The sequence below is a fragment of the Hirundo rustica genome, chromosome 5 (assembly GCF_015227805.2).
Source record: "Hirundo rustica isolate bHirRus1 chromosome 5, bHirRus1.pri.v3, whole genome shotgun sequence".
Lineage (NCBI taxonomy): Eukaryota > Metazoa > Chordata > Aves > Passeriformes > Hirundinidae > Hirundo > Hirundo rustica.
In genome coordinates, this window is record NC_053454.1 from 62,616,852 (window position 1) to 62,636,139 (window position 19,288).

General features: G+C 40.0%; 1 protein-coding gene across 3 annotated transcripts in view; it reads left to right on the forward strand.

Moving 5' to 3' along the window:
* ANK2 (ankyrin 2) overlaps window positions 1-19,288 on the forward strand; it is a 183,686-nt gene that overhangs the window by 128,179 nt on the left and 36,219 nt on the right. For 2 of the 3 annotated variants that reach the window (XM_040063639.2, XM_040063640.1), the window contains 3 exons: window positions 4,227-4,371; window positions 8,607-8,709; window positions 9,313-9,416. In XM_040063639.2, the coding sequence (XP_039919573.1) occupies window positions 4,227-4,371; window positions 8,607-8,709; window positions 9,313-9,416 (352 nt within the window). Of the gene's footprint in view, window positions 1-4,226; window positions 4,372-8,606; window positions 8,710-9,312; window positions 9,417-13,758; window positions 13,795-19,288 lie in introns of all 3 variants that reach the window. The other variant, XM_058420498.1, reaches the window with a different exon arrangement.

A 19,288-nucleotide genomic window follows, 5' to 3' on the forward strand; every position in this document is an offset into this window, starting at 1 on the left:
TTTAAATGGCATTTAATCCCTGTTCATGGGGATTGCACTACAGGCTCCCATAGGCAAAGATGTTAAGCGACGTGGTTTGTGCAATGTGTACCTCTGCCAGCAGAAATATTCGGTGTGGGTAAAGTTGCACTGAAAACCCTGTACGTTTTTATTGTTGTATCTGCCTTGGCTGTATTGCTGCAGAGTTCAGTTGCCTTAAAGCTGTCACCACAAAAGAAGCATTTTGCTGCTTAGGGATCCTTAGAGCAATAAAGGGAAATTACTGCAAAGCATCTTCTGAAATATATTTTAGTGATATCTGCAGAATTGGTGAAGTTAAGCACAAGCAAATATTTTTGTTAGAGCTGAATCTGTGTAGACACACAGGAAAATCTAGAAAAGGCAGGAACCTGGTTACTTTCTTATTTTCCCGTATATTAATATGCTCCTCTGTATTCATTCCATGCCTCACTTTTGTGGCCAAAGAGCTGCACAAACCAACAGTGGTTTATCTTTGGAGACTCCCATGGGAGATAGTGCAGTAAGTGTACTGCTGTAGAGAGAATACAACCAGTAAAGCAGGGTGTTCAAGAGCCCTTACTTGTTTCCCTTTGAGCCTCCTCATCACCAGTTAATGTTCAAAAGTTGTAGTTTCGTTGTCTGCCTGAGATCAAGTTCTGGCTAATGCTGTAGTTGTCAAGTTCTAATCACGCTACCCCACATCCTGCATTATGGCAGCGCAAAAGTTTCACCATGTAATCACCCAGCCCAGAGAACTGATCTGTCTGAAAATCAGTATCTTTGTTTGTCCTGATGAGTTAGTTTCCAGCCAGAAAATAACTTTTGCAGGCAGAAGGGAACAGAAAGGCTGAAGCAGAGGGTGAAACACCACTGTCAGGAGCAGCGTGGCCTGTGATGGCAACCAGGAAAATTGACTCACACCAAACTGTAATTAGTGCTGACACTGCAATTGCAGAGATGGGATGGACAAAGGTTGTCATGTGCAAAGAGTTCACAGACAAGTTGTTGTATCTGTGAGCTACTGCATTGAAGTGACCTTGGATTCTAGGAAGCAGTTCCCAGCTGATCCTACATCTGGCTGCATCAGAGTTCTGATTAGAAAAACGCCCACAGTACTTAAATACAACAATGAATTTCCTGAGTGCCCCCACACATGGCCTTGGGGTAGCTTATGCTGCTGCGTATGTGTGAAAAGTGAACAGCTAAGTCTGGGAAGAATCCACTGCTGTTGTCCATGCACATAATTCTTTTGAAGAAGCACCTGAATTAGTGGGAAAATTTGATTTCCTTAATTAAACCTGGAAGTTAAAGTTGCAGCCAGGAATAATAGACTTTTGTTGCTCTTGCTGGACATTAAAACCCAGTAAATTTAGAATAGCAGCTCTGAGTAAATTCATACTCTAAATAAAGCACTTTGTATCCAGTAGTATAAAATGTAGCCACCAGATGCTGATTTACAGAAGTAAATCTTGGGTGGCTTAGGGATATAGGGGTAGTTTGTTATTTTATTGTTTCTTACCTAGATCCAACGTAGCAACTTCCTAAATACCACAGTAAACCACCTGTCAAGAGCTGCAATTCTTTTTGCAACAAGTTAATATGCAAGAAAACAAAATCAAGGTGTCTCTGCCTCCCCAGAGGTTCTTTGAGAGTAGAAGTGCACTTTTTTGTTTTTGAGATTTGCGTCACCTTCTGCCATTCTATGAGTGCTGCCCTGACATCCCACTAGCTGACATGATGATTCATTTTAAGTCATGTATCAATATCTGAAACTACACGTGAAACCCCACTTTCCTGGCTGGCTATAAATAAATAAAGTGTTGGCCAAGCTGCAATCCAGGGAAGCTTCTAGTGGGCCACTAAATAGAGGATTGATTTAGGGAAGGGAAGGTGTCCAAACAAAGTGTCAGATAAACCCTGCAGTTATGAAATATATATTTCATAAAAATTGTTGTTGCCATAGTTGTCCTTTCTCCATCTGCAGTGCTTCTGTGGTGAGTTTTAGGCTGATCTTCACGCTGCAGAGAAAATGATAATTTTGGCAAACCCATATAACTGTATCTGGCTTTAAAAACATCTATTAAAGCAATTTCTGGCAGCTTGACACAGTCCCCTTTATTATTTTATTTTAAATTTGTCTCTGTGTTTTCTCTATGTTTTGTAAGAAACAATTCCAGAGCAATTCTTGCACAGAAGTTGTATTTTGCAATTTTGCAAATTCATAGATGACCACTGCAAACCACGGAGCATCAATGTCAAGGGTTGTATTTGTCACAAAGTGGTTAGTAAGTGGTGGAAATGTTCCTGGCACTGATTTGATGGGGAAGAAGACGACAGACGGGTTGTTTCTGGCATGATGAAAAAGGGCAGTTCCTGTGTCACCACAAAGCGACCATCTGGTGAGATCTGCCATGTCAGGAAGCCCTTGGTCAGCTGAAGATGCAGTCATTTGGAGTTAAATACCTACTTTTTCTCTCCATGTGCTAGGAGGCACTGCGTGTTTGGGGCATTCATTTCAGGAAGGGAAGGTGGGAGGGCACAGGGGCTGAGGGGGGTTCCCTCAGTCCTCTCCTCTGTTGTGAGATATCTGCGTGGTCTGGTTGCTGTTTGCAGATGTCCCATCACATCAAACACTGCCACTTAACGCCGCTATTGACAACTCTCAGATGAGAGGCCAAAGCTGAAATCAGAGTAGACTTTGGATTTTTTTTTTTTTTTTTAAAGTTTGTGGGTGTGATGAAAGTGGTAAAGATTTTGCCTTTGTTTCTATTATAAATGGAATGCCTGGTGTGATCATAATTATCTAGTTTATTTGAAATACGGCTTTAAATTCCTTTTAGTGTTTGATTAACAGCATCGCCTTAACATCTTCCAAGTTTTCACTAAGCCCTGTGCTTTTTAATGTGAAATTCCCAGGAAACAGGAGGCATCATCTGTCAGAAGACAGGAAATATGAAATGATTAAATGCATTTTATTGTTTTCTGTGAAACTGTGCCCAGTTTCTCTCTCTTAATGTGGGCAGATGGAATTTTCAAGAGTTTTTATTGTTATACCGAAAAGATTCAAGACTCATTTTTACGTATCATATTTGTGTATACATAAAAATCTTAACCCTCCCCCCCAAGTTTGCTTAGATTTAGATGACAAATAATAAATTATTTCCTAGCTGAAATTTCAAGCTAGAAAAAATAGCTTCATTTGCTTTGTGAAAACAAGTATCAAGATGAGCTTCGGTTTGCCCACACAGCCTAGAAAATGAGAAGGCTTGAAGCTCTTGGTGGCCTGGGGTCATGTTGTGTGGCTCTGTGGGTCACACCAAGCCGCTGGCAGGCTCACACTGCAGTGATTCACAAGCGGGAAAATGACTGAAATATCGAGGCAGAAACTGTGGAGAGGAAGTGTCTTGCAAGTGGGAATGAAAAGAAACATCTACATGTTGCTTGGCAATGGAATCTGTTTTGTTAGTCTGCTGGGGAAAAGCAAACTGTGACTTCATATAGACAGAATTTCCTGGGGAAAAGAATTCTGGACCTAAAAAAAAAAGGGATTCAATTTCATTATTCAGAGTATATGCATAAAGGTTACTATGTCAGATAAGAAATTATCATTTAAGCTGGGATTCATTATGAATTACGATCATTCCCATCTATGCAAGTGAGCTTATTTCCAGTTTCTGGATGTTGCCATGCTCTAGAAATATGAATATTGTTGCTGATCACAGAAAGGTGTTGGAATACGGGTGACAGAGCCTTGTGTGATGTGGAGTTCAGACAATAGAGAGTTTAAATTAGCCTTTGCAACCATAAGGCCACAAAAAGCATGTTTTCATCTGAAAACACGTAGATTACAGTCAAATAAGTGGTGATATTTACCTATAAATTGTCAGGCTGGGATACAGCATAGCTATGTCCAGAAGGCTAAAATGAATTAAAGAACAGAAGGACCATGCTTTAAGCATAGCGAAGAAATGAGCTCCTTGCCAGTGTGCGCAACAGCAAAAAATGTATGAAATCTAATCAATTAATCACCTTGATTTTAATTTTATTTTTCAAAATACCTTGCTTGATGTGCCAATTTGATTAAATACATTAATTGCTTGTGGTTTGCAGTGTTTCCTGAGTGGAAAATGTCGTCCTGTTTGTTGCACCATCGAGCTGTTAGATCCTGAGGTGCCAATGGAATCAAACTCCTGTGTGTGCTTATCCCTTGTGTGATTGATTTGCAGGTGATGACACAATGACAGGAGATGGAGGGGAGTACCTTAGGCCAGAAGACCTCCGGGAGCTGGGAGATGACTCCTTGCCAAGCAGCCAGTTCTTAGATGGAATGAACTACCTGAGGTACAGCTTGGAAGGAGGACGCTCGGACAGGTATTTGCCCGGATACATAACTTTCCTCATGATACTTCTGCACTCGTATTGCTCTAAGTGTGTGACGTCCCTTTGCAGGGCCTCTCTGCTTGGGGTGCACTGGTCAGCTCTTGTTGGCATGGTGCGTCAGCGTGGCAGTCACCACTCTGCAGGAGGAAGGTGTGGTCACCCTCCTCTCCTGCTGCCATGGGTCAGGGATGGGTGGACAGGGGCTTTGAGTGTCAGGTGAGCTGGCTTTTTGGAGTGGCTTGCTGGCTCAAGATATCAGGAGAGGAGCAATGGACTAGGTCTTTCTGCACTGGACTGGCAGCGTGTGTATTGTCTGCAAGCACATTCACTCTTTCTTTCCAAATTAGCAGGAAAGAGAATAGTTGTCCTTCTTCTGACACAACTATAGTAATAACAATAATAAAATAGAAAATTAGTGTGTTCAGTCCAGACAATGTACTGATTTGCTTATATCTGACAAGTTGAACTTGCCTAGATGTCTTTTGTCTTTGTGGAATAATAATGCCTGTAACTTAGACTTTTTTGTTTGTTTGTTTTTTGCTAGTGTCATAATAGTCTTTAAAAATTATGGGGTTCCTTTCCCAAAAGGAAAGCCTTCATTAGTGAGCATAAGTGTAGGCTCAAACTGGCAGATTGACTCCCACAGTTCTAGTTCAGAATAGGCGCCCAGGCATTCCCAGGTGTAATCAGCACTTTCTCCAGACTCACTGCCTTTAGAACGGGGGTACATTAAGAGATTAAAAGAAAAAAAGTTGAAACCTTGGCAACAGAATTTTGAAGCTACTTCATTTTCCAGTCTTGGTTGTTATTCTGGCAGCATTTCTGAAGCTCTGTGGAATCATTAGGATCCATTCTGTTTACTTGAATAGGCTGGGAATTTCTTCTGGAACAAAAGATGTCAGGAAACAGTTTGGTTTGCCTCACAGCATGTGTAAATCAAATCATTCAGGTCCTGCAAGCCTGAAGTCTCTGGTGGTTTTTAGACAGTGAGTCCACTGAAAACAAAGTGACTGTGTGGCTTTTTAACTCTCAGAGGAAGTTTGTGAACTATATCAGAATGCCTAAAATCAAAACCTTTTATTCTTTCAATGGTAGCAAAGTTTGCGAGTTTTTTAGGTTTTAAGATGTTGTATAGAAATGGTTGTGCAGGCAAGAGTTAAGTCAGTGTAAGTTAAGCTCCCATATAGAATATTTTAGCTTTTAAATCTTGTCAGTGGGTTTCAGTAGATTCTTCCTGATATGTCACTGATATGGTTTATTTTGTATTGTATGAAAATTATTTCAAATCCTGTATCAAGCAAAATTATACTGAAATGCAGCAAAATTCTAAAGGGAGAAATAATGACAGATGACATCTTTCTAACTACATGGTCTCATTTTCTGTCACCTTTAGGTTACTGATTTTAAGAATTTTCACAGAGACTGCTTCAGCTGTTTTGCATTTTCTTTTAATGTGATTTTCATTGCATTATAATGACTTTGGTTTTTCAGGAAACTCAGTAAAGCAAGATAGTATTAGTAGTCTAGACTCATGTAATCTTACGCATTAAAAAATTTGATTTAAAAACATGTATTTTTAATTTTTAATCATCTTCCCTATTTATTTTATTTCTCTTTCCCCTTCATATTTCTTTTCCATATGCTTTCACTAGCATCATGCCCAGGTAGGTATTACATGGCATGAACACCTGTGGTCTCTATCTCCTCCTATGGCACCTGTCTCTGTTCATCCACTTTGGAGGCCTGCTGTATGCAGAAATTTGAATTGGAGAACCAAAGGAACGATGCTGCTGTTGAAAAACATTTTTGAGGTTGATTTATACAGTTGTCAGTGACCCCAGGGTTTTTTCTCAGCTTCTGAAAGAACATATGTAAATATACACTTACATGTAAACAAGATGTTCAACCAAACGAGAGCTCGTTAGGTCCCTCTAGGCTGGGAAGTGGGTGTGCACTGCAAGTCCCTCAGTCAAGCAGATTAGAAACTTGGCGTGGGGATGCTGGTCCTACTTTCTGGATACCACCAGGGCCCTGTACAGGGCTTAGAGTTGGGCAATATGTGCCTGTGCACACAGGCAAGATGCACTCTTAGGTTCAGGAGCTTTGCAGCATTTCTGGGTTCCACAGTTCTGTCTCTTGAGTGCTATTGGTCCCACAACCCTTCAGACTTCAGATTTATCAACCCCATTTGAGAAGAATCTGCGTTTAAATGCTGGTCTTGTGTCTGATTTAGGTAGGCTTTTTTATATTTAGTAGAATTCCGGAATACTTATATGACAATAATAGACAGTAAATCCCGTGTTCAGTCTGTAAGGAGACTGTCATTTCAATCAGCACCTTTATTCCTAAGCCTGAGCAGCACAGATCGTTTAACTCCTGGTTTTCTCTTGATTGAGCTGGTCCAACACACAGATGGGGCAGTGCCATCCAAGCACTACTTTGGAAATTGAGTGTAGCAGGGAATTTAAACCTGAACCTACATGTAGATCTCAGTCATGAGTGTGCCTACCCTGTCTGCAGGTAAAGCCAATCTCACTGATGTATTTATTAGAGCTTATGTACAAGTCCTACACGGTGAATAGCGCTGGGCTACTCGTAGTGGTGGTAGTAGCAGTGAGAATGGACAGAATCATCATAGGGATAACCAGCCAAATGCAGTTCAGACTCCCTTTCATTTGGTATCTATCCAGGACGTGGTGTTAGCTGAATAGCAGAACCTACAACTTGGATGGTGACTCTCTCACGAGCATTGCATGGCTCAGCAAAATGGTTCTGGAAGTGTCAAACATGGAAATGAACACAGGATAATGATGGCAAATGGGGTCTGCTACTGAGGCTCATTCCTCAACCAAAGCAAAAATGTTCATTTTTGGTTTGCCTTTTTCTCAAGGCATTCTGAAGGCTGATGGTTGCTTTGCTTCTGGTTTTGTACAATCCACCTGGGATGCTGAACAGGCCACTGGTATAAGCTAATGATCAACAGCACTGATTATTCTTCAATGTCATATATTTCTAATAAAAATAAGATAACCATTTGCCTCTATAAATGGATCAAAAAAGTAGTGAGTGAATATAACTATTGTTTAAAAAGGCTGTGGTCTGAATCAGATGGTATTTGATATGCACTTAATGCATGTCTGTAATGAACCCATGACTTTTATTGCTAACTGCTGAAAATGAATTAGCCCTTAAAACTCTGTGGATCTGGATAAACGGCCTATTGTTCTGATCCAGCGTGTTAATCATTATGAACACTACTCATGGATGTGTAAGCCAGGAACACAAAACTGCTTCCTTCAGTTAGAGGTGCGATACTCCTCAAGGTCTACATCAACATCGCAGAGTGCACGCACAACATCTGAAGGTGGATGATCTGGTCTTAAAAATCAGTGTTGTCATGCTGCACCTAGTGAATATCAAAAGGACAAAACTTGTGCTTTTTGGTAGCAGAAACCCCATTTACCTCAATATGTCCTTCTGTGGTGTCTTATTTGTCTATTTTTATTTTTTTTTTCTGCTTTTTGCTGGTGGATACTGCAGCTACATTCTGAGCCAGTGCTTGGAAGCAGCTTATTTACTGCCTTGCAGCTCTCATTGCTACAGCAACCAGTGCTCTGTAGAGCTGTGTACACTTACAGAGAGATCAATGCTCACACCGGGGCTGTCTCCCTGCAGCTGCTGCTGGGATTCAGAGGAAGATTCTGTTTTACACAGGAGCTTGTGGCTGGCCAGACTTCACTTTGCTGTGTGTACCTTCCAGGGGACAATGTCAGGCTTACGGATTTACAGTTTAGGGGGAGAGAGTAGGCCTTAATAAAGCTTCAGGTGGTACCATCCTGGTTTTCCATAGCATTTCACTTGTGTGATGCAGCAGAGAAGTTCTCCAAAGAGCCTTAACAGAAATGAATGGTCTTTGTTATAAGGAAACCATCATGCCACAAAGCCAAATCTGAATAAAAAATAAACTGTCATCTAGATTAATCTCTAGGTTCTGCGTTTGGAAGCAAATAGGTCAGTGCAAAGGCTTTGTGGCCCGTGGTCACACAGGTGGCACAACACAGATGTGTAAAACTGTGTTTCCCCTGACTGTGCTCTGCTGCCCCTGGAAGCTGCATGGTGTTGCTAATAGCACGCTTTTCTCATTCTCCCACTCGATCTGTCATGACACCTTTGCAACATCCTGTGTGCTGCTGATGCATTGCTCTGGCATCCTACCAACCTCCCAGCCTGCGGTCCTTCAGTTCCGACAGGTCCCACACGCTGAGCCACGCCTCCTACCTGCGTGACAGCGCCATGATCGACGACACCGTGGTGGTCCCCAGCCAGCAGGTGAGCAAACCTCTCAATGCCCCTTCTTGGCTGCAGAGATCAGGAAACAGGGAAAGGTCGCACTGCAAATTGTTCTGGTGACACTATGTGGTGTACGCTGCGTGGTTCGTTTGAATACATATCTATTTTCTAGGTGTATGTAATGGCATACTGTGCTGTGCAGTATTGAACTCTATTCCAAAATAAATGGATAAGCTGTGTGAACATAGCACAGGGAGTGTGTTCCTAATGTTCTCCATTTTAACTGATGTTTGAGTGTTGCCAGTACACATCATGCTATGCATTCAGGGGATGTAATGAACTCATAGCCATTGTCCTAAAAGATACTGTCTTGAAACATGGTTGTCGTTTTTTTAAAAGAGATGAAGGAAATGCCTTCTCAGTTAAATCATAGCATTCATTTCACTGAGACCACTAACATAGGATTACCTTAGGGGAATACAAAATGCTACAATAAGGGTTTCTAGTATCTTAATGCTATTAGTACTCCATTTGTTAAAAGAAAATGTTTAAATGCTTTAGGCATTACTGTGGCAAATACATCTTATTTTTGTTCATCAATTGATTTCATTGTAGTAAAATGGAGTTATTTTGCTTCCCAAGGTAACAACTCTGGCCAAAGAGGCTGAAAGGAATTCATATCGCTTAAGCTTGGGCCCTGAAATCTTGGACAATGTGGCTCTTTCTTCCAGCCCTATTCATTCAGGGTGAGTGTATCAATTAGCATTACATTACAAAGTGAGAAACAGAGTACCTGCAGTGACACGAGCTTCAGCTAATGCTTAACTAGGAGCTGTATTTTAATTAATTGCCTCCTGGAACTGCTGATAAATTGTTGTGATCTTTCTAAGCTCTGACAACCAAGCAAGCCTGAGTACCAAGACTGTTCACTGAAATCACTACAAGTCACTGAGCCTTCAGTCAAGTTCAAGGGGAATCAATGTGATAAATGTGATATGTGATAAATGACGCATACACACAGGCATTCGTGTGCATTTTATGGAGAAATAAGTACAATGCCTCTCAGAGTTAATAATAATTAACACCAAGTGCTTAATCACTCCAGATGGTCAGTACCTGCCCTGCTGGTGGGGTAGTTGAGCCGAACACCAGCTTCAGTATTTCCCTTCTAAATTACATGAACAGACAAGCAGCCTAAACATCACGTGTTTTGTACATATTTGACTACTCTCTTCATGTACAACTGACTCTTTGTAAGCATTTGCATTTAGGCAAACTAACTGTCATGGAATAAGGCAGGTCAAACTGCAGACCCAACCAAGACCCTATTTACAAACCTTTTCCTAGCTGACCTTAAAATCTGTGACTGCGTTTGCTCTTACTGCATTTTAAGTAATTTTAGTCTTCACACTGAATTCTACATTTGTGTCCTGCCATCAGATTGGATGGGGAGCATGTAGATGAATTCAGAAGAAACTGGAGTAGTTAAAAAGCATTTAGTCTCTGTGGGCTGTGTGCATAGCATGACTGAACAGCACAGGGGCAAGAATTATTTTTGTGAATCTCGAATGAGTTTGCTACTATCTTGCAGTCTGTGTTTTTAAAAAATAGCACTGGAGTCCTATTTGGAATAACAGGCAGTCTGGATCTAAAGGAGGAACAATATTGATAGATTTACTTACATGATATAGATGAGAATATTGTTTGTTAGCTGATGGTAAGATAGTTGATTGTGACCAGCGCTGTTTGGATTTGCTTCTCATGAGCTCCAAAATTAACAAATGAAATGAAAATACTTAATACATAAAGTATGTATCTGCTTATATATATACTGATACGAAAGCTTTAAAATTGCTTTGGTGTTTTATTATAACCCTAGAGAGTTTGCAGATTTTTCCAAAGGATGTATTAATTTGCCCTTTCTGGAAGGTAGGTCTTTCCTGTGATTGCAGAGGATGAACTAAATACTTTCTAGAAGAGTGGCATTTATTTCTTGTATGTGCAATTATTTTGTAATTTTCTTTTTAAAAATATGAGTGATATTCCCATCTTTTGGGGTGACCAGGATGCTAGTGGTAGGAAAAAATATCTGATTTTAATAGAAGCAACACTCTCTGCAGTCTTATATGAAATAGTGAATTTTAACACAACCCAAATTAAGTTCTTATTTCTATATATACACACTAACCTGACACTAAATATTGTGACAAAGAAACCTTTAATAACAATACCTCAGCCTTTGAAAATTACTGTACAACACTTCATTTTAATCTTGTTTAGATTGGTCTGAGTCATTAAGTTATCATAAAGTGTTGGGGTGCTGTTTTCTTAGAAAAGTACATTGACTACTAGAATTTTGCTTGTAAGACCTTATTTTAAAAGTGAAACAGCTGTAGAAGTTCATTATTGTTGCACTCACTCTGCTGGAAAAAATGTACTTGTGATTCATAGCCCTGTTGTCAGCCACACATGCTGACACACACTGTTACTGGGTTCTTATGAAGCTGCAGCACTGCTGATGTTTAGGGCATGCAGTGAGCTACCAGTTACCTATCACAAAAGGAAACTCTTAGAATTTTCAAAGAAATCCTAGATAAACATTGTCAGTGGTCCTATGCAAGGGTGTGGCCTTGGTTTCGCCCAAGACACTGAAAATGTATTCAATTCAGATGCTTTTTTTGAGAAATAACACATCAGCAAAGTATTGGACAGTAATTTATTTGTTGCAGATGTAGTAAATTTGCATTCTGTACAATCTGAAGAGAGAAATGCCACTTCTCTCCCTGCACCACTCCAGTGATGAACCCCAAATTGCTGTAGGGTTCTTACTAATCTCCTGTTGCAGGGAAGTGACTGTGGTGATCACAGTGTAACAACCCCAGGTGAAAGGATAAATTCATAGAGAACAGTTCTCTCAATGTGGAACTTCACAGAAATGTATTTCACTCTATGCATAACTAACCAAATCTTCTTCCCTGTCTGAAATTTTAGAAGGGAAAATGTTTTAACCATCCATTAAATTTGAACTATAACTATTCCTTCAATATGTCGATAATTTCATCCGCGAAGAAGAAAAATGCGTTCTTTGGTCAGAGTCTTTGGCAACGATTTTGAAACCCCCAAAATATTTCTTTCCTAAGGGGTAATGCTCTTGTGGGACTCAAAATCTCAACAAATGGTCTCCTGGTCATTTTACCCAGCTGACAGTTTCCATACAGATTCCTAATCTGGCTGAAGAGAAAAAAGTAAAAATTTCTGCACTTCAACTCCCTTTCAAGCAAATCAGATTTTCCTCCTCTGATAAAACTGCTTGATCTTACATATTGAGCAAAGTTAAGGATCTCTGAGTACGCCAAAAAGTTTGGGTGCTGAATATCCAATAAGATAGAGTTTTATGACTTCACTGTTGATATTAGGGGATATAATTTATAATTTCCTGCTGGAATGTGAAAGACAGAACTACTGCCTACATAAATGCAAGTATGTTTCACAGTTTTAGTCCCATACCACACAATATCCTATTGTGGAAGAACATGTGTATTTTAATTAATTTGGAAGGAAAAAAAAACCCCAAGCAAAACCGAACTGAAAGATTTACAGCATTTAGACATTGCTTGGCTGTACCATATTTTTGTTTCCCGCAAGAACAGGCATCAATAGTGAAGATCAGGGTGGCTAAGATTTAAAAAGTACTAATGGTGTGCAAAACTATGTTGTGTTCTTACCTGCCTTCTGGTGAAATTAGTTGTATAGATTCTATTTCTAAGAATTTTCCTGTCAGCTGTGTGGAGGCACAGTAGATAAGAGAGCAAATCTGACATGTTGTCAGGATCATGGCGCTGTGAGGAGGGAGCTTTAGGTCCATGCTTTTATATTAACTTGGTATTGTGTTCTAGAGCAAATATGCAGCAGCTCTGCAGGTTTTCCAACTCTGACTCACAGTAAAACCCCTGTTTGATGAAAGATCCTGATTTCTTTTATATAATTTGCTGAAGAAAACCCTGCTTGACTAATGGATGGTCAGAGTGTCACTGTTTGTATCTTGAAACAAATTACACAGTTGGGATATTATCAGTGAATTTATCTTGCTGGAAGTCATTGTTTCCATCAATGAAAAGACAAGGGATTGGGCAGCTCGTACTGTGACAAATAATGTGAATTATCATTCTTAGCTGCATGTCTGCAAAAAAGGAGGCTGGATCCTTGCTAACAAGGTAAACAAAATATATTTCAAGTGTTGTATTTTGAATCCGTAATATTTTTTTTCCCAATGTGAGATTGATTTCCTGGAAATCGTTATGGAAACAGGACCTGGCAGCGACCAGCTGATAGTCATTTCTTAAATCTGAAAGTCTAAATGATTTCAAATTATGCTTCAGCTTTATGGCCTTTGTTCAGAAAGTTACGTTGAGGAAAACCAGTGAGTGTGTTTCATTAATAGCAAAACATGTTAATGGAAGAAAATGGCAAAGGAGATCCGTGTAATAAAAAGGGACATTGGAAAACCAATTGTCCATGTGATACTAAGTGATTACTGAGAGCCTAAACAGGTCAAAATTAGAGTTTGAAATTTGTTGTTTTGTAGAACAAAAGGAGGACAAGAAACATGTTAAAATGGAATGAAGCGGAGGACAATGTATTGATAGAGATTTTAAGAAAAGAAATATGTGATTTATTGTGCTGTCAGGAATTCTGGCTGGAATTACATTAGGTACCTTACCCTTTGGTATCCCACATTCCACATTTTAGATGTGGATTCCTAAACTAAGCAACATTTCCCCTTATCTGCTTCTGAAAGTTTTACTCAGAATCCAGCTGTACATTTTAGGTGTCTGGCTTCCAGAGTGAGACTGTCTGTAGAGAGCCCAGATCCCTCCAGTTTCACTGCTGTACTGTAACTGAGGGTGTTTGCATAGGCATGTTTTCCATACTCACTTCTGCCTTCCCACATGTGAGGAATAGGCACATATGTATATGTTCATGTGTTTGCTTTAGAGATCTGTTTCATTTTTCCAGTATTTCATTTAACTCATTCTTTTTTTCCCCTTTCTGTTCCTTTTTGATGTTAAACCATCTATTCTATTGCAGATGCTCTTCTCCATGTCTTGATCTTGACAACAGCAGGTGAACTTCTGCATAATTTCTTTCTTTGATACATTGCACTTCTCACCCACCCTATTTCTCCTCCCCTCTTACCTCACTTCAGGGTGCTTTAGTGTTTTGATAAGTGCCCATTAGCTAAGAGAAAAAAATAAATCTAACCAGCAGTAATAGTTACGCATGCCACTACCTCTCTGATACAGTAAGTGTCCACTTCTCCCATCTGCTTTGGCATCAATAACAAAACAGTTCTGGACACTTATTAAGCCCATGCAAAACTTCCTAACAAAGCTCCTTATACCATCCTGGCTTGTTTTAACCATTGATTTATTTAACCATACCTTTTCTTTGTTGGTGGCATGGCATAATATTAATATTTAAATAAGTAATCTTCCCCAGGGAGCTCAACACAAACCACAGTAATTATTATATTAATAAGTGGTCCTTTTATCTCACTTGTCTGTATAAAGAATATTGCAGAGCCATTCTCTAAGCCACATTCTCCAAATGGTGCCACCATATTTGAACAGTAGAATAACAGCCCAGACTCAGAATATCTTATTTTTCATGCCACACCTATTTTTTGTGTGACCGACAATTAGTGCTTCAACCACTGGCACATTACATCCTGCACAGAGCACTAGAAGCTGAACCTTCCCAAAGGAGATTATCTGCCCTTGGCAAAACAGCTGTTAATTGGCACAGTACCTGTTCATCTCCTTCAGCCTAACCCTAGAAAGGTGAAAATTGCCTTAAACATTAAGCTCTGAAAAATTATTAAGTGGCTAATTAAACCCTCAAACTACAAACCCATCATTTTAGGCCATGTCATAGAATTTCTCAGCAGCTGACTAATGCAGTGAAGAGAACGTTGTCAGAAGTTAATATTGTAGTGGTTTCCTATGTTAGGATCATGTTTTTTGTCCTCCTGGAATGTGAATTTTGCCTTGTTTCTGGATGGCATAGTTGCAGCCTGCTGGAAAGCACTCTGAGGTAGTTGAATGACTTTGCTGTTGACTTCAGTGGGAGCTGGATCAAGGCCTTTTCTCTGAGTTCCAGCCTCCCTCCGGTTTCCTTCTCCCGCTGAACACTTTCCGATGGCCGAAGCACCCTGATTGTTTGTTTCTGCTTCTTCACACTGCGACTAACACTGAATGCTGCTATCTCCTTGTTTCCCAGTTTCGTTTATAAATTGAGATAATGTGTGCTGAGAAGTTTCTGACTGTGTCTACACCGGGTGTGCTCTGGTTGGAGCTTTGTTCCCTGCTATCTGCCGAGCGCATGTGTGCCTGCCCAGCTCGGGAAGAGCAATCGTACCTGAGCCCAATGTATGGAAGTGGTGGTGGAGACTTTGTCTAGTTTGGTTCCATATGTTCCAAGAACTGTTGCCTGTCCTAGAAAGCCCCCTCACCTGCTGGGTTTGCATGGCTCTCCCGATGACTCTGCAGAATGAGTGCCCCCACGCTTGCAGTTGCAGCCACCTGAAACTCCGCCCCTGCAAAGCTCTTGACACAACAGGGACTCCTCACAAAGCACAAAAGTGGCTTCCTTCACCCCCTTCAGCACTGACACATCCAGTTTCTAATACCTTTGTTCCTCCTGCTGTTATCTTTCACATGAGGCTAGATACAGAATAAACCCAAGTTAATTTTATATGAATAAAATCAGCAAAGGGATAACTTAGGCTCAGATCTAAAATACAAATATTTTGTGAAAATACACCCCAACTTTTTGCCCCTTCTATCCAATGCTTGTATTTTGTCTGTGTTTTGATCAAGTAGAAATCCCGGGAGCTGTTTGCTCTGCTTTCTGTAGAAGGTGTGGAAACATCCTGAAGGATTTAGGGGCCTTTTGTACGTGTACTCAACCACAAGGCCACTACAGCCAGTGTTATGTAATACATCTTTCATATGGCATGCATGTAGTTCTTAATTGCTATAAAACTGAAAAGAATGAAATGGCCTCTTTAATTTATGAGTCAGATTACTAAATTGAGAAAGAATGGATGATGCTTGAGCTGACTGCTGTGTGTTTAACAGAAACATGTATAGACTCCCCTGCAGTCTGTAACTGATTCCTATAAGAGAATTGCTTTTGTACTTTATTTTTCCTTTAGAAAAATAATTCTGATTTCCCCTTCATTCACTTCAACAGAGAGAAGGCAATGCTTTCCCCAAACCTGATTTGTTTCACCAGTTTGGCTACTATATTGTACTACCACCTTGCCAAAGCTCAGGAAATCTCAGTATTGATCCAATTTGCAAGACTGCCAGGGTCACATGGTTGTGTCATGCCTCATTTCTAACAGAACCTTTAAAACTGGAAATGAAATTTACTCAAAAGCTGTCTTAGTACTGAGAAAGATGCAGCTTTTAACCTGCAATCTGCTTTGACTTTGAGTCATCACTTAATTGAATTTTAAATTAAAGTTCCTTTAATCCCTTTTATTAACTGGGTTTTTCTTTCTTTTTTCCCCTCTCTTGAACTCTTCTCCACCATTTGTTCTTCTGTTTAATGATCTCTTTCCCCTTCGTTCTCTGTACATAAGTGGCTGATAGTGCTGTAGTAGTGCTCCATGGAGCTGGAACACAGAGCAAGGTCCGAGTTTGCAGCTTACCTTCAGGGAGTATATGAGATGTTAGGGTTATTCATGTCCTAGTGTTATGCACTAGTTTCTTTTGGCCATGGGAATTTAGCATGATAAGGTGCCACTTCCCAGAATGATGGCTTCATCTGCCTATTATCCCTGCTGGTGTTTTTTGTTGAGTGCAATCTCTTCCTGTCTCAGAGTTGTCACTTGGTGACAGAGTGCAAGAGGAAAAATAATGTGTGTGTGAGTGGGCAACAAAATAATTAGCTTGAATTTTACCTTTACTCTATATTAGTCATACAATTTTTTCACTTTCCTAAACGCACACTTCAGAAAGCATGTTTTGTATGAATTATTTGTATACTGATAGACACACTCCTTCAAAAAGGAAGAGCTTTTCTGGTCCTGGAACAGCAATGGCCCCATCCAGATGCACTATTGTTTAACAAATAGGCAGAATAAGAGGCTGCTGTGATTCAGAACAGGCTTTTGTATGAATTATTTGCTTCATTCTCTTTCATAGCCAAAATTATTGTGAAATGTACTGATTGAAAAAAAAAAAAAAGATGAAAAGAATCAGATTAAATAAGTGGATGGAAAAATTAATGTGGTAAAAAGGTGGGAAATAAGTGGAGTGGTATAGTGGAAAAGGATGTGTTTTTACAGTCAGTGTTTGCAAACTCTGTGTTGGTGTTCTGGCCTTTCAGGGTTATGCTATGAGTCTAAAGCTCAGAAATTTTCCCCTTTGGTTTCTTTCCTTTGTACTATATTCATGCTAGTCCTCCAAAATCTCTTTTCCAGCAATTCCGTAGTGTTCTGTAGCTGGGTTTGGGAACTGGCTCCTCCATAGTTAGTGATAATTGACACTAATCTTTCTGTACTGTCTGAATAACAACCTTAGATCTTCTTTACGATGGAAAACAGCTGGTATTACAGTAAATGATAGTAATAGCTTACTGGTTTTATTCTAGCACTGTTATCTTTGTGTCTGCCTCCCAATGAGGCTTACCTCTTCCTGTTTTTCCACTCCTTGGAGCCATGGTTGGTTCCAGTGAGAGATGGCTGAAGTGAAATAGACTTTGTGATAGATTTACTGACCCATGAGACACATTCAATAAACTCAAATGGAAAGAAGGAGTAGCAACCATACTAAAAAAAGACCCCAGAAGGGTCAGAAGAGAGATTACTTGGTTTGGATCCTCACCTTTGGTGTGTCTGCATTCTAGCAGTGAACAGTGGGTTTAGCATTGCTGAGGCAAGTACGGAGATAAGCTAAGGAGAACATGGGAGAGCAGGTGACCCAGCACTAATATTTTAGTGATGGACAGCAAAAAAACTGTGATCCTGGTGCTAAAGCATACAATCCTGAGTATTACACAAATGATGAAAATAACTGAGTCCTAAATATTGTGTTCACGACAGCTTGCACAATGAGAAATGCTGCTTTAGTTCAGTCACAGCTCTCATTAGCCTCTGGGAGTTGTGGGGGAGTGTTTGTGTTGTTCTTAGCAGTAGCTTTCAAATGAGAAACTCTTCTTCCAGCAGTGTCATCGACTGCCTCAAACACACCCATTGTACTGGAGACTTGGACGTGTTCTCTGAAACATCACGCAGAGCCGTTCTGATAACACTACTTCATGTACTTCAGGGGCAATTGCAGCACAAGCCAAGAGCATTACTGCAACAATTGAGCATTTAGTGTCTCTTAAGCTCTTCTTTCATCTGTGCTCTAATATGTACAAAGAATGTATTTTGTGAAGGAAGCTCCCATTTTTCTCAACAAATCCCCAGACAATCGAAGCTGTAAAATGTTTTCATTTTCTTTTTTTCCCCCTTGTTAAAACCACAGAAACACCAACCTCTAAGGAATGAGCTAATGGTTGTACTACCCAGAGTTTTACCCTAAGCAAAGCCTAGAGGTATCTGAATGGCAGTAGACTAGGAGCCTGCATGTGTGAGACAGACTGGCATCCGTGGTGCATGGTGTGCTTCCGACTGGCGCTTGTGGCTCCTACCCATCGTCCATCTCTGACCTGCACGGTGTGTCGAGTGTCGTGTTTTTACAGCATGTGGAATTCTTGTAGCTGTGTGGACAATGAATGGATGCAATGTTTGTTGCACAGAACGGTCAAGGGGGCAGTGGAAAAATCCCTGTATTTGTTACTCCTGTTATAAGGGCTTTTCTCTATTGCAGGTCCTTCAATAGCATTTCTGCGACTCCCCATTGTGCTGGTTCTATATTAGTGGCTAGAAGTAGGCCTGACACCGTTCTGTCTCATCTACTCTTATTTTCACTTCCAGCAACCTGACATTACCATCCCACATCAGGCATGATCCTGTAATCAAACAGTAAAAAAAAAAAAAAAAATTGGAAATAGTTCTACACCTTTCTCAAGAATGTCCCCAGTCTGTCAAAATCTACCTGTTGGTATATGTGGAACTACAAAAAATTCAGCACAATAGAAAATCCAAACAAAATGAAATGTTTTTCTCCCTTTTAAAGAAAAAAGAATCAATAATTTACCTTGTGCTAGGAGTAAGATCCCTGTAGATGGCTTTGTGCATCTCTAAGTTTTCCAGTAGGACATTGTATTGCTGTGCAAGGTAACACAGAAAACAAAAAATCCATAAATAAACCTTTTATAAAGTGACTCCAGCTCTTCTCATCTTACCAAACTCCCAAATTTGCCTTCAAACCATAAAAATGTCCTGGGGTTTTTTATATAAGTAGGTGATAACCCCACCAATAGAGTATTCATGCATTCAAGAATGAAATTTGATTTTTTTAAATATCCAAACCCATTTTTCTAAGAAAGTATAGTTTATCAAATAACTAGAAAATTATATTGAGAATCTCAAAGAAACACCCTAAAACCTGAGCCATCCAATCAGAATTGGCTTTGTATTTTTGAATCATAAATAATTTTT